Source organism: Prionailurus bengalensis, chromosome C2, assembly GCF_016509475.1.
Source record: "Prionailurus bengalensis isolate Pbe53 chromosome C2, Fcat_Pben_1.1_paternal_pri, whole genome shotgun sequence".
Lineage (NCBI taxonomy): Eukaryota > Metazoa > Chordata > Mammalia > Carnivora > Felidae > Prionailurus > Prionailurus bengalensis.
The window spans coordinates 47967784-47980903 of NC_057350.1; the positions used below are offsets into that span (position 1 = coordinate 47967784).

The window sequence follows — 13120 nt, forward strand, 5'->3', positions numbered from 1 at the left end:
GCAAGGGAAACAAAAGCAAAAATGAACTATTGGGATCTGATCAAGATAAAAAGCTTCTTCACAGCAAAGGAAACAATCAGCAAAATTAAAAGGCAACCGACGGAATTGGAGAAGATGTTTGCAAATGACATATCAGATAGAGGGTTAGTATCCAAAATCTATAAAGAGCATATCAAACTCAACACCCAAAGAACAAATAACCCAATGAATAAATGGGCCAAAGACAGGAACAGACACTTTTCCAAAGAAGACATCCAGATGGCTAACAGACACATGAAGAGATGCTCAACATCACTCATCAGGGAAATAGAAATCAAGCCCACAATGAGATGCCACCTCATACCTGTCAGAATGGCTAAAATTAACAACTCCTGCAACAACAGATGTTGGCAAGGATGTGGAGAAAGAGGAACTCCTTTGCACTGCTGGTGGGAATGCAAACTGGTGCAGACACTCTGGAAAACAGTATGGGGGGGTCATCAAAATATTAAAAATAGAACTACCCTATAACTCAGCAATTGCATTACTAGGTAGTACCCAAAGGATACAAAAAATGCTGATTCTAAGGATCACATGCACCCCAGTGTTTATAACAGCACTATTGACAAAGTATGGAAAGAGCCCAGATGTCCATCCACTGATGAATGGATAAAGAAGATGTGGGGTATATGTGTGTGTGTATATATATATACCTATACATATATACATATATACATACATACAATGGAATATTACTCAGTGATCCAAAAGAATGAAATTTTGCCATTTACAACAACGTGGATGGAACTAGAGTGTATTATGGTAAGTGAAATAAGTCGGAGAAAGACAAATATCATATGATTTCACTCGTGGAATTTAAAAAAAAACAAATCAGATGAACATAGGGAAAGGGAAGCAAAAATAAGATAAAAACAGAGAGGAAGACAAACCATAAGAGACTCTTAAATACAGAGAACAAACTGAGGGTTTGTTGGCGGGGCATTGTGCGGGGGGATGGGCTAAATGGGTGATGAGCATTAAGGAGGGCACTTGTTGGGATGAGCATTGGGTGTTATATGTAAGTAATGAATCGCTAAATTCTATTCTTGAATTTAAAAAATATTTTTTAAAAATATGGATGTCTGGGAGTACCTGGGTGGCTCAGTTGGTTAAGCATCCAACTCTTGATTTTGGTTCAGGTCATGATCTTGCAGTTCATGAGTTTGAGCTCCATATTAGGCTCTGTGCTGACAGTGCACAGAGATTGAGAGCTTGAGATTCTCTCTTTCTCCCCCTCTGTCTGCCCCTCCCCTCTCTCAAAATAAATAAATAACTTTTATTTGAAAAAAAAAGAAAAAAGAAAAGAAAACAACTTAATTTGCTATGGCACCAAAAAATAAAATAAAATACTTAGGAATAAGCTTAACGAAGGAAGTGAAAAACCTGTACTCTGAAAACTATAAAACTTTGATGAAAGAAATTGAAGATGACACAAATGGAAAAATATTTCATGCTTATGGATTGTAAGAATTAATATCGTTAAAATGTTTATACTATCAAAGCCATCCTTGTCAAAATCTCAATAGCATTTTTCACAGACCTATAATAAATAATTCTAAAATATTTATGGAACCACAAAAGACCCCAAATAACCACAGCAATTCAGAGAAAGAAGAACAAAGCTGGAGATATCATAATTTCAGATTTCAAGATATACTACAAAGCTGTAGTAATCAAAACAGTATAGTAGTACAGGCACAAACATAGATGTAATAGATGAGTGAACAGAATAGAGATCCCAGACATATACCGAAACTTATAGGGTCAGTTAATGTATGACAAAGGAGGCAATAACAGACAATGGGGAAAAGACAGTCTCTTCAACATATAGTGTTGGGAAAACTGGAGAGATATATGCAAAAGAATGAAACTAAATCACTTTCTAACACCATACACATGTATACAACACACACACACACACACACACACACACACACACACACACACAACTCAAAATGAATTGAAGACCTAAGTATGAGACCTGAAACCATAAAACCCCTAGAAGAGAACACAGGCAGTAATTTTTTGACATCAGCTGTAGCAACATTTTTCTAGATATGTCTTTTAAGACAAGGGAAACAAAAGCAAAATAAACTATTGGGATTACATCAAAATAAAAAGCTTTTGCACAGTGAAGGAAAGCATGAACAAAACAGGAAGGCAGCCTACTGAATGGGAGAAAATATTTACAAATGATATTTGATAAGGGGTGAATATTCAAAATATACAACTCAACACCCCCCCCAAAGTCAATCACATTGAAAAATAAGCAGAGGACCTGAATAGACATTTTTCCAAAGAAGCCATTGAAATGGCCCAGAGACACATGAAATGATGCTCAACATCACTAATCAACTGGGAAATGCAAATCAAAACCACAATGAGTGATCACTTTACACCTGTCAGAATGGCTAAAATCAAAAAGACAAGAATAACAACTGTTGAGGAGGATGTAAAGAAAAAGGAACTCTTGTACACTGCTGATTGGTATAGACACTGTGGAATACAGCATGGATCTTTCTCAAGAAATTATAAATTGAAATACCATGTGATCCAGTATTTCCATTACTGGGAAAACTAATTCGGGAGAATATATGCACCCCTATGTTTATTGCAGTATTGTTTACTATTCTTTGTAGCAAAGATATGGAAGCAGCCTAAGTGTCTATTGAGAGATAAATAGATAAAGAAGGTGTTGTATATATAATATACAATGGAATATTATGCAGCCATAAAAAGTGCTGAGATTTTCATCCTTTACAACAATATAGATGGACCTGGAGGGTATTATGCTAAGGAGAATAAGTCAGACTGAGAAAGACAAATACTTTATGATTTCACTCATATGTGAAATCTAAAAAACAAAGCAAGTGAATAACAAAAAGCAGAATCAAACCTATGAAAACAGAATAAACTGATGGTTGCCAGAGGAAAGCGTGGTAGGGGGATAGGCAAAATGGGTGAAGAGGGATGGGAGATACAGGCTTCCAGTTATGGAATGGATAAGGGATGGGAATAAAAGGCACAACATAGAAAATACAGTCAATGATATGGCAATAGTGTTGTATGGTGGCAAATGGTAGCTACACTTGTGAGCATAGTATAACGTAAGGAGATTTTGAATCACTCTGTTGTGCAACAGAAACTATTGTAACATTGTATGCCAACTATACTTAAATTAAAAAATATATATTTTAAAGACCTTTGGCTTTTTACCATTTTTACTTAAGCCTCCATCATGCTTCTTTTCATGTCAGGTAGTTTTGGAAGGACTGGATGTTTTGGGGGTCTTACTAACAGGAAATTCATTTGCTTTCACAGTCACTTTTATGTATAGTCAAGCTGTTGCTAGACATCTTGGCATAGGAAAGGCTTCCAGAAATTTATTAGCCACTGTGCCGCCTCACCCAGCCATTGTCAAATAAAGATGAAAGGCCAAAGATTATATCCCAAGATGAATATGTCCTTTGGTTCCCAGCACTGGAAGTTTATGGATTGAAAGAAGAAAGTTTCAAAATATCTGGAGCCAAAAGCTAGTCAGTCAATGAAAATTTCCCTTTCAGTTCCTGGCTTCAGAATTTCTGCTTCTAAGTAAGCTTTTTACTTTCATGTAAGCCCATCTATGTGTTGAAGAGTATTTGAGTTAATTTAACATTTTTCTGTACTTTTTAGTAATATAATTTCAAAGGATGTGTAGTCCACAATGTTACTGAAATGGAATTTCTTTATGTTCTACATGACTAATTCATACTCTTCCTCTGGATCTTGGGTTGCCTGATTCTTCTATCTTAATTTGATCTTCCATTATACTCTCTGATAGTGCTTTGTGGTTTTCACCATAGAAATCAATATTATATATAGTTGTATACTTACTTTCTGTCACTCTTAGACATTAAATATGCCAAAGAAGCACAACTATTTTTATACATCAACTCTTGAGTAAAATTTTTTTAAGTTTATTTATTTATTTTGAAAGAGTGAGAGAGGACACATGAGTGGAGGTGGGGCAAAGAGAGGGAGAGACAGAATCCCAAGCAGGCTCCATGCTTTCAGCGCATGGAGCTGAAACATGAGGCTCAAAATCATGAACTGTGAGATCGTGACCTGAGCCAATATGAAGAGTCAAACGCTTAACTGACTGAGCCATCCAGGAGCCCAACTCTTCAGTAAATATTAAATAAAAGAATAAAATGAAATTTAAAAGCTAAATTATACAGTTGCTTAAAACAAGTAGTTTAAGAACTGTCCTAAGGAGTTGCTAACAAGATATGCAGATTATTTTATTACAGTACCCCGATAAATCCAAAATATATTTTTCTTGATATCTTTTTTGGAAGAACTAAGAATATGTTGGGCAATTAACTTCAATATCTTTTTTTTAAAGGGAACTTCTAATATAGAACCCTAGTTTGGAAAGGAATAGGAGGTAAAAAGTGTTATAGACTCTGAGTTCTTATGTCTTCTCTTTCTCTTGACAGCCCAGCTACCCTGTCACTCCATTCCTGTTCTTCTAGCTCACATGCCTCTACCAGTCTTTCATCTTAAGTCATTGTTCCTACCATGTGATGTAACTGAGAGCAGTGAGTCTTCTAAGCAATTTTGCCTTAAGTATAGATGAATTCCCTTTAGTTTGGTTAAGATTGTTACATTTTTCAAAAAGAGCGTTGTGAAGAAAATAAAAGGTCATGGGATGTTAACACCCCAGGATGGGAAAAAGCGAAAGAAGAATAATTATTCAGCATGCAGATCCTTATTCTGCAGCAATTCAGGTACAGCCATGGATGGTCTTGGTGAGAAAGCTGCCTAGGGAATCCTACTTAAAATTCCCCCGTATTGTTTATTCTCTGGATACTTCCCCTTGCCTCATTATGTCCTCGATAGAAAAAGAGGGCAGACAACTGAACTGTTGGGTAACTAGACTTATGTGGGCTTCAAGGGATGATGGATAGACTGATAACTGAGGAGGGAGAAACCTATAAGGCAGCAGTAGAAGGCAAGAGAAGAAAAGTGGGCAAATCATGGAAGTGAGAATGTGAGAAGTGTGTATACATAGGGGAGTATGTATGTGTATGTGTTGTGGGAGTAATCAAATACAGTTGGATTTGTAAAGGGCTAAATTGTAGATAACTTTCAGGGACAAGCATTTGTAGAGAGTCAGGTTATTTCCAACTTTGCATGTGTTTAATAGAATTATTTTGAAACTAAAGCTTTTCCTAGTCATTTCAGTGTAAGTTTGGAATCATTCCATTCATTTCACACTGAAGTATTGAGGGGTTGTCCCATTTTTGGAGTTTTTTTAAGGATATTTTCAGCGATCATCAGTTTGCATTATATGGGTTGGGGAATTTGTGCCCAATGCTGTTTCACAGTCACTATGTTGGGAGCCAGGATACGGTTTTAAAACTCTTGACTTGAATGAAGCTTCAGCTCCTCTTTCTCAAATTTGGATTAAAGTGCAAGTCAACAGACTTTGGGTGGTCTCACCTTCACCCCTCAGAGAAGCAAATCCACATGACCAAACTCCTTCACAATTTGGCAAGACAGTAGTCTTCTCTCATGAGACACCCAAGACAAGAATAGCAAGGACATTGGAGGTCAGTCCTGAGGTAGGTTGCCAGAGCTTATGTGGGGGAAATTTGTCCAAAACTTGCTTTCACTCTCTCCAGCCTTAACTCATGCTCCTAGTTGTTTCCCTTTTATAAAAATGAAAAATTATGAAATTTTCCATTGAGGTCTCGGAGGAAAATAGAAGAATAAAATAAGGATGCCAAAGAGTTTTAGAAATGTCAGCAAGGAAAAGAGCAAGCAGTACCACATCTTCATGTAGTGGTGGCCATGTTGGGACTTTTCCTCTTTGCCATTGTCATTGCTGGGCACTCTTGATAGGGGAAGATCTTTGCTGTTATTAAACTTTTGAAGGAAAAAGAGGATAGCACTCATCTAAAATACATGCTTTCTAAAACTCCATTTCTTGGACAGTTCTTCAGATCATTTCCATTCATGCTCAGAATTTCTATGACATAATACCTCAGTGTTTTCAAAGAAATTAACCTCTGTGCTTGATCTTTATCTGTTTTTTATTATAGCCTGTATAGCCTTCAAGTCCCCACAAGTGCCATCCCGTGTGTGTGTGTGTGTGTGTGTGTGTGTGTGTGTGTGTGTGTGTCTGGGTGTTTGTGTCTCTATGTGAGTGTGTGTGTGAGAGAGAGAGAGAAATTCTCTTGCATTTGTCAGCTTTCAGTCTCATGTCAGGGAACAAACCTACTGGAAACATCCTGTATGATTTATTCTCCTTTTCTTTCCTGTAGAACATGTAGTATTTATCTAGTTGGGAAGATTTTAAATGTGTTAGAACACAAAACTGTAAATAATCAAAAAAGAATTATATGTCATGCTCACCTGCCAGGCCTAGTGCTTGGCTGGCTAGTGAACTTTTCCACCTTCCAGGTGCACACCCCGATGTGATACATACCTCATTCATTGGTTTTTCATAGATGTCCTCCTGCCAAGGGGCAGATTTTGCTTGAAAAGCATCTCGCTGGAGAGCCTCTAACACCTTTTTTGGAGTGACAAACCCATACTGAGCTTCCAGCAAAGCCAAGTCCATTTTTTCAGCCTTTAAAATGCCTATGACTTCATCTCGAGCCTGTAGGAACAAAAGGCATTTCAGAAAGCTTGCTTTATCTACCAGCAGTCTCTGAAAGTGATCTCTTGTGAGAATTGAGTGCTTTTTTCTTCTATTTCAAATATAAACAAATCATATTTGTTTATATTGCCTTTTACAAAAGGTAGCAAAACTATGTCCCTTCATCCTTCTTATAATCTAATTATACGTTAATAATATTTGAAAAGTGATCACTGTGCAACATGGGGGAGACTCAACATTTTTTACTGTTTGACAAGCAGATAACGTGATACTCTTTCTATGGGCTGACATGTAACATTTTCAAGAGTAAGAAATAAGATTCTCCTATATGTATAGTAGCTGTTTTTAATTTTTTATGCAGGTTAATAATGCTAGGGCAAGTCTAGGAGCCAGTTCACATGGGGTATAAAAGTGCCTTTTGTTATTTAAAGCAATCCAGAAGTCGTCTGGTATTATTCATACATGCCTGTGCACTGAAGCTCATGAGCAGCACGGGCAAAGGATGTGATCTTTCACATGTTGCTTGCCAATTGCATGTCATAATGAGAGCCCTTTTACGTAGGATTAATTGCCCTTCCAGTTGGCAGAAGAGAATTGTGTGTATGTGTACTTTCTTTCATGTACATACAGGTATGAACCACAGATCATCTATTTCCGTGGCAGCATACACACCAAATTCACAAGCAGCCTTCTCCTTGAATGTAGGGATAATTGTAAGCCAGCTGACCTGTAGTTCTCCTTCCAGAATGCTCAGAAGAAATAATAGATCATCTCTTGAGAGGTCCTCTCCTTGGTGACCGATACCACCGTGTGACTTAGGACAGGGAAGAATTGCCTCCGACTCACTGGTGGGGTCTTTGTCTTGCTGCCTCTGCTTCATGTCCTCAGGCCCTTGGAAACCATGGCCTTTACTATGTCTTGGAAACTGCTTTGGGGCTGAGCCCTCTGTGTCACTGCTTCTGGAACGCATTCTTTAAAGCCTGAAAAGAAGGAAAACAATTTGTAACTCCTAATGGAAGTGGAGTTTTAATAAGGGCACCTATTACTGCTTTAACAGGTCTGCACTCTTGCTCTATTTACCTCAGCCAAAGACTCGATCTTTCTGAAGTCTACAGCAGAGAATGGCATTAGCAGATTCATAAATCACAGTTTTATTTACACTTCTGTTTTTAAAATCAACATTTTAAAAAGGTGTTCTGCTTTGATTAAGGCCACTTATGTCCATGGGTAAACAGACTATATTTGAACTTCATCCACCAAGTATTTCATCTCCGGGATCCAGGTCATGCCTCTAACCACAGCCCAAGTGTTTACTGGAGTTAAGATGTACTTAACACAATTGTAAAATAGTAAATTTGCTAATTGTTCTAACTTTCTGCAGATTCACATTATAGTATTTCCTTTGGAAGCTTTAAAAATTTTTGAAATTTCTTAATCTTTGGTGCTTTAAGATAGAAGCATCAGAATTACTGCTAGAAAATACTTTGGGTTACATTGTTTTGACAAGGAAGTCCAATATTAAAGGAATGAAGCCTTGGTCTCTGGCTGTATCCCTGACATTCTGCTAAAATCCCACATCTATCCTTGGATACGTCAAGGATTTATTGTTAGGACACTTATCTCCAAAACAAGAGACAATGCTGCCTATAGTAGTTGGCCACTATGGAAAATATAAAATAAATGCATATTTGAGGGACACATTAGCTCACATCTGATTATATTATTATCCAAATTATAATAGCAAGAAAAATTGTTCCAGCTTTGAGGTTTTTAATGAAAAGACAGTTTGCATTTTTTTCAGTTTTAGAAAAAATGCTACAGTGAATATTACATTTTTTTTTTCCTGTGTACATTTCTCCTTTAGGGTATAGGAGTGGGATTTTGGGGGTGCACAGTGTATGTTCTCTTTACATTTAGTCGAATTTATCAATTTTTAAATTAATTTTTTTTTCCTTATAATTTGCATTAGACACCAAAACTTGATCAGTGACAGTAGAAAAGAGTGTGAAGACCGTGGACTCTGGGACCACACTGCCTGAATTCAAATCCCTACTCCATTATTTGTTGGCTGTAAAACTTTGGGGAAGTTACTTAATACCTCTGTGCCTCACTTTTATCATCTGTAGAATGACAATGATAGAATGTTTGTAACCTAAAGTTGCTGTGAGGGTTACATGTCCGCACACATCAGATGTTTGCAACATGCCTGGTAGAAAATTGGCACTCTAAATAAACATTAGCTTTTATTATTAATATTATTATTAACTTTATTTTTATTTTTTCCCAAATTGTACAGTGAGTCTATATGCCTTTATAGTTAGGAAAAAATTTCAAGAAGAAAAGCAAGTATATTTGATTATCTCTGTCATCTAATGAGGTGTGAGGTATGAATACAGAAGGGGGAAGAAAAGATTACAAGAATAGCTTTGTGTCTTTGCTGGGTACTCTGTTTAAGAAATATTTCTCGGGGGTGGGGGGCACCTGGGTGGCTCAGTCAGTTAAGCGTCTGACTTTGGCTCAGGTCATGATCTCACAGCTTGTGGGTTCGAGCCCCACGTCAGGCTCTGTGCTGACAGCTCAGAGCCTGGAGCCTGCTTCGGATTCTGTGTCTCCCTGTCTCTCTGCCCCTCCTCTGCTCACACTCTGTCTGTCTCTCAAAAAATAAATAAACATTTAAAAAAAAAAAAAAGAAAGAAATCTCCGGGCGCCTGGGTGACTTTGTCAGTTAAGCGTCCTACTTCAGTGCAGCTCAGCTCAGCTCATGATCTCAGTTTGTGAGTCCGAGCCCTGCATCAGGTTCTGCTAACAGCTGGAAGCCTGGAGCCTGCTTGCGATTCTGTGTCTCCCTCGTTCTCTGCCCCTCCCCCACTTGCACTCTGTCTCTCTTTCTCTCTCAAAAATAAACAAACATTAGAAAAAAATTAAAAATTTAGGGGAGCCTGGGTGGCTTAGTCAGTTGGGCGCCTGACTTCAGCTCAAGTCATTATCTCGAGGTCTGTGAGTTGGAGCCCCATGTCGGGCTCTGTGCTGACAGCTCAGAATCTGGAGCCTGCTTCGGATTCTGTATCTCTCTCTCTCTCTCTGCCCCTTCCCCTCTTGCACGCTGTTTCTTTCTCTGTCTCAAAAATAAAATAAACATTCAAAATTAAAAGAAAAGAAAAATAATTCTCACCAGCCTCAATTTGCTGGCACCACTTGGGAGACCTGAGTGTCAGAATAGTTAGTTTAGAAACCTTGAGGACTTCAAAGCCAGCCAGCTAGGCCTTGTTCATCCCTCATCCATCCTTCAACAAGCATTTACTGAAAGTGTGTCATGCGCTTTGTTGATTATTTATGGTGTGGCTTTCTTGCTTCCCTTAATACAAATGATACACTTTTACTTAAAAGTTTATAGAAATAGTTCCTAAAACCGGGATCATGAGAAGTGCACTGAACAAGAAGTCAAATGAAAAGAATTATTTCATGAGGCACCCAGATGGCTCAGTTGGTTAAGCCAACTTGATGTTGGCTCGGGTCATGATCTTACCACTTGTGGGTTTGAACCCCGTGTTGGGCTCTAGCACTGGCAGCACAGAGCCTGCTTGACATTCTCTTTTTCTCCATTTCTCTCTGCCCTTTCCCCACTCACACTCTCCCTCTCTCTCTCAAAATAAATAAACATTTTTTTAAAAAGAAAATTTATTCACAAATCACCTGTGGGACTTAGTTCAAACATTGACCCTCTGTAAGCCCAGTGTCCTTATTTGTGAAGTGAGGGAGATGGGGAGGTGATCTCTATGACCCCTTTTCTCTATAGTATATGACAATTCTTGCCAGTGTGCCTTTCTTCTAGCATAAGCTATCAGTAGTATATTTAGAAGAGACAGATTTGTGGATCTGTGTCTTACAGAAATCCACAGAAATCTAAATGCTACAGGGGATGATAATTTCCACAAGAAAGAGATTACAGTTAGAAGACAGTCCTTAAGGAAATAATCCCAGTAAGAATTTTCAGCTGAGAATTTGTTTTTTAAGCCTCCCCATAACAATCAAGCTATAAAAGCAGAACTTTGAAGGTGTTTATTGTCTTACGTGTTTATTATTTATATAATAAATATACATATTTATATGTTTATATATATTATATATATATGTTATATATAATATATGTATAATATATATTATATTGTTAATATATAATATATATTATATATATTGTTAATATATATGATATATATTATATGTTATATATGTTATATATATTATATATGTGTTATATATATAATATGTATACATATTATACATATATATACATATTATTATATGCTTTGTCAGCAGTAGGCCAACGTCAGCTGATAACTAGTGAAACACTTTGCTTCGAAGTTGCGGTTTGAAACATTCACTTTCAAATTTTTCCGAGTCACATAATGTGTTTTCTCTACAAGTTATCATTCTCACTTCCCTCTATCACACATTCACTCTATTAGACATTGGAAATTGAAAGGTGGTGGTGGTGGTAATGATGATAGCTAATACTTATTGAACACTTACTACATACCAGGTATTCTTCTAAGCATTTTACATAACTCATTCAGTTCTTGCAGCAACTCTATGGAGTAGGTAAGATTCTTCTCTCCATTTATGGTAAAGAAATGGAGGCACAGCTAACTTACTGAAGGTTGCACAGCTAGTACCTGGCAGAACTGCGATTTGAATCCAGGCAACCTGGCTGCAGAACCTGTACTCATAAAAATCATGCCATAATGCTATTATGCTGTACTGCCAAAGGCAAACAGTTACAGATACTTTGTGGAATGAATATAGACACCCTATCTGAAACATACTTATAGCCTTGCTAAGTAATTCCAGTACAGATGAACAATCATCGGGGGTAGTAGTTATCACAGATTCTTCCCTAGATAGCCAAGAAAGAATTCATTTATTTGAGAAAAGCAAAACATAGAGAAGTATATTTTTGTGTAGGGATGGAAGGTTGAGGTTCTGTGGGAGATATGACTGTGGAAAACCCCATTATATGTATGTGTTTGTAAATAATGTATATACATTAGCATAGTATGTGCTATGTACCTTATGAAAACTTGTATATAATGTACCTTTTGAAAACATTCAAAAATAAAAATGAAAAGTATCAGTTAAAAATTATATATCTAATTATTTTCTCCTGCCCTATTGAGTTGTCTTAAACATCCCAGGAGAACCCTTGCTCTGGCCTATAGGAATAATGGAAGGTTCTTCACATAGACTAGATCTATTTAAAACAAATAAATATTGTACTGGCTTCAACAGCACATGAACTAAAAAACTGATAAAATAGATAATTAAGTGCCACTTTATTTATAGATTTACTCACACATGAAGGACAGGGCCATCCATGTCTTCTGTCCAATATTATTAATCTCCATTTGCATCTCCCATGGGGTATCTGACCTGGTGCTTCATACATAATGGGTATTCCACAAGGTGACTGGTTTGCTTCTTCCACTTTGTGGCCTACCCCAAAACTTAGTGGCTAAACAACAATAGTTCAAAATTCTGTGGGTCATTCTGTGGCTTAAGTCATCTTGCAGCTCAACTGGGCTTGGATGGTCTAAGATGACCTTATTCACATATCTGTCTGTCAGCCAGTTGGGCTAGTAGACCTCAGCTGGATCATCTTATCTCTACTCCTGCTCCACTGGGCTCTCAAGCTCTGGTAGGCTAGACCAGATTTCTCCACATGGTGGTCTCAGGGCAGCATTCCAAAAGTATGAGAGCTGAAACTTTAAGGTCTCGTTTTTATTGGTGAGACAGCATCACAAAGGCCAGCCCCAATTTAAGAAGTGGAGTAGTAGATTTCACCTCTTGATGGTTGCAGCTGTAAGGTTACATTGCAGAGGAATGGGAAAAGTAAACTGCAGCCATTTTTTAAAAACTGTAGGTCTACAACACTTACAGATCCAGATTTTTGAGAAAATTGAATAAATGTCTAGTTTTAAAGAAGTAAAATCTATTTAGTTCTTCTTTTAGTTTCTCAGAAGCTAAGGTTTTGTGGAGGTTTTGGGTTTTTTTGTTTGTTTTTTTAAATTATTTTTATGATGCGTTCCTGTGCTTTCTCTTACCCACATATTCGTATGTGGAACAATAGCCTATTGATAAGCATCAACTTGTATTCTGCTGCTAATCAATAAGGATTTCTCCAGATTTTATCCAAGGTATGCCTTCCAGAATTCCAAGATTATAGAAGTTTCTATAATCTCATTTTATGCTTAGCATAAGCTTAAGCAATGCTTAGCAGAGTAGTTTGCTAACCATTGCTCATGAGTACCCTTTGAGTTTAAGGCAAGCCAAGCTGCTGCAGAAAACTTGATTAAAAGTTTGTACACATCCCAGCTTCCCTTGCCTCACTTTTAAGGTGAGTTAAGTGAAATCTGCCAGGAGACCACAAATCCTTTGGCA

At 37.3% G+C, this 13120-nt stretch overlaps 2 protein-coding genes across 5 annotated transcripts in view; one reads left to right on the forward strand and one right to left on the reverse strand.

Moving 5' to 3' along the window:
- The window catches only part of CMSS1 (cms1 ribosomal small subunit homolog), a 384890-nt gene that overhangs the window by 115824 nt on the left and 255946 nt on the right, over positions 1-13120 (forward strand). The gene's annotated exons all lie outside the window — the stretch shown is intronic.
- Positions 1-13120, reverse strand: part of FILIP1L (filamin A interacting protein 1 like) — a 305655-nt gene that overhangs the window by 109681 nt on the left and 182854 nt on the right. The window contains exons 2-3 of the mRNA XM_043593950.1: positions 7413-7665; positions 6512-6685 (exon numbers count right to left, since the gene is read on the reverse strand). Of these exons, the coding sequence (XP_043449885.1) occupies positions 6512-6685; positions 7413-7655 (417 nt within the window). The 5' untranslated portion in view covers positions 7656-7665. The remainder of the gene's footprint in view (positions 1-6511; positions 6686-7412; positions 7666-13120) is intronic.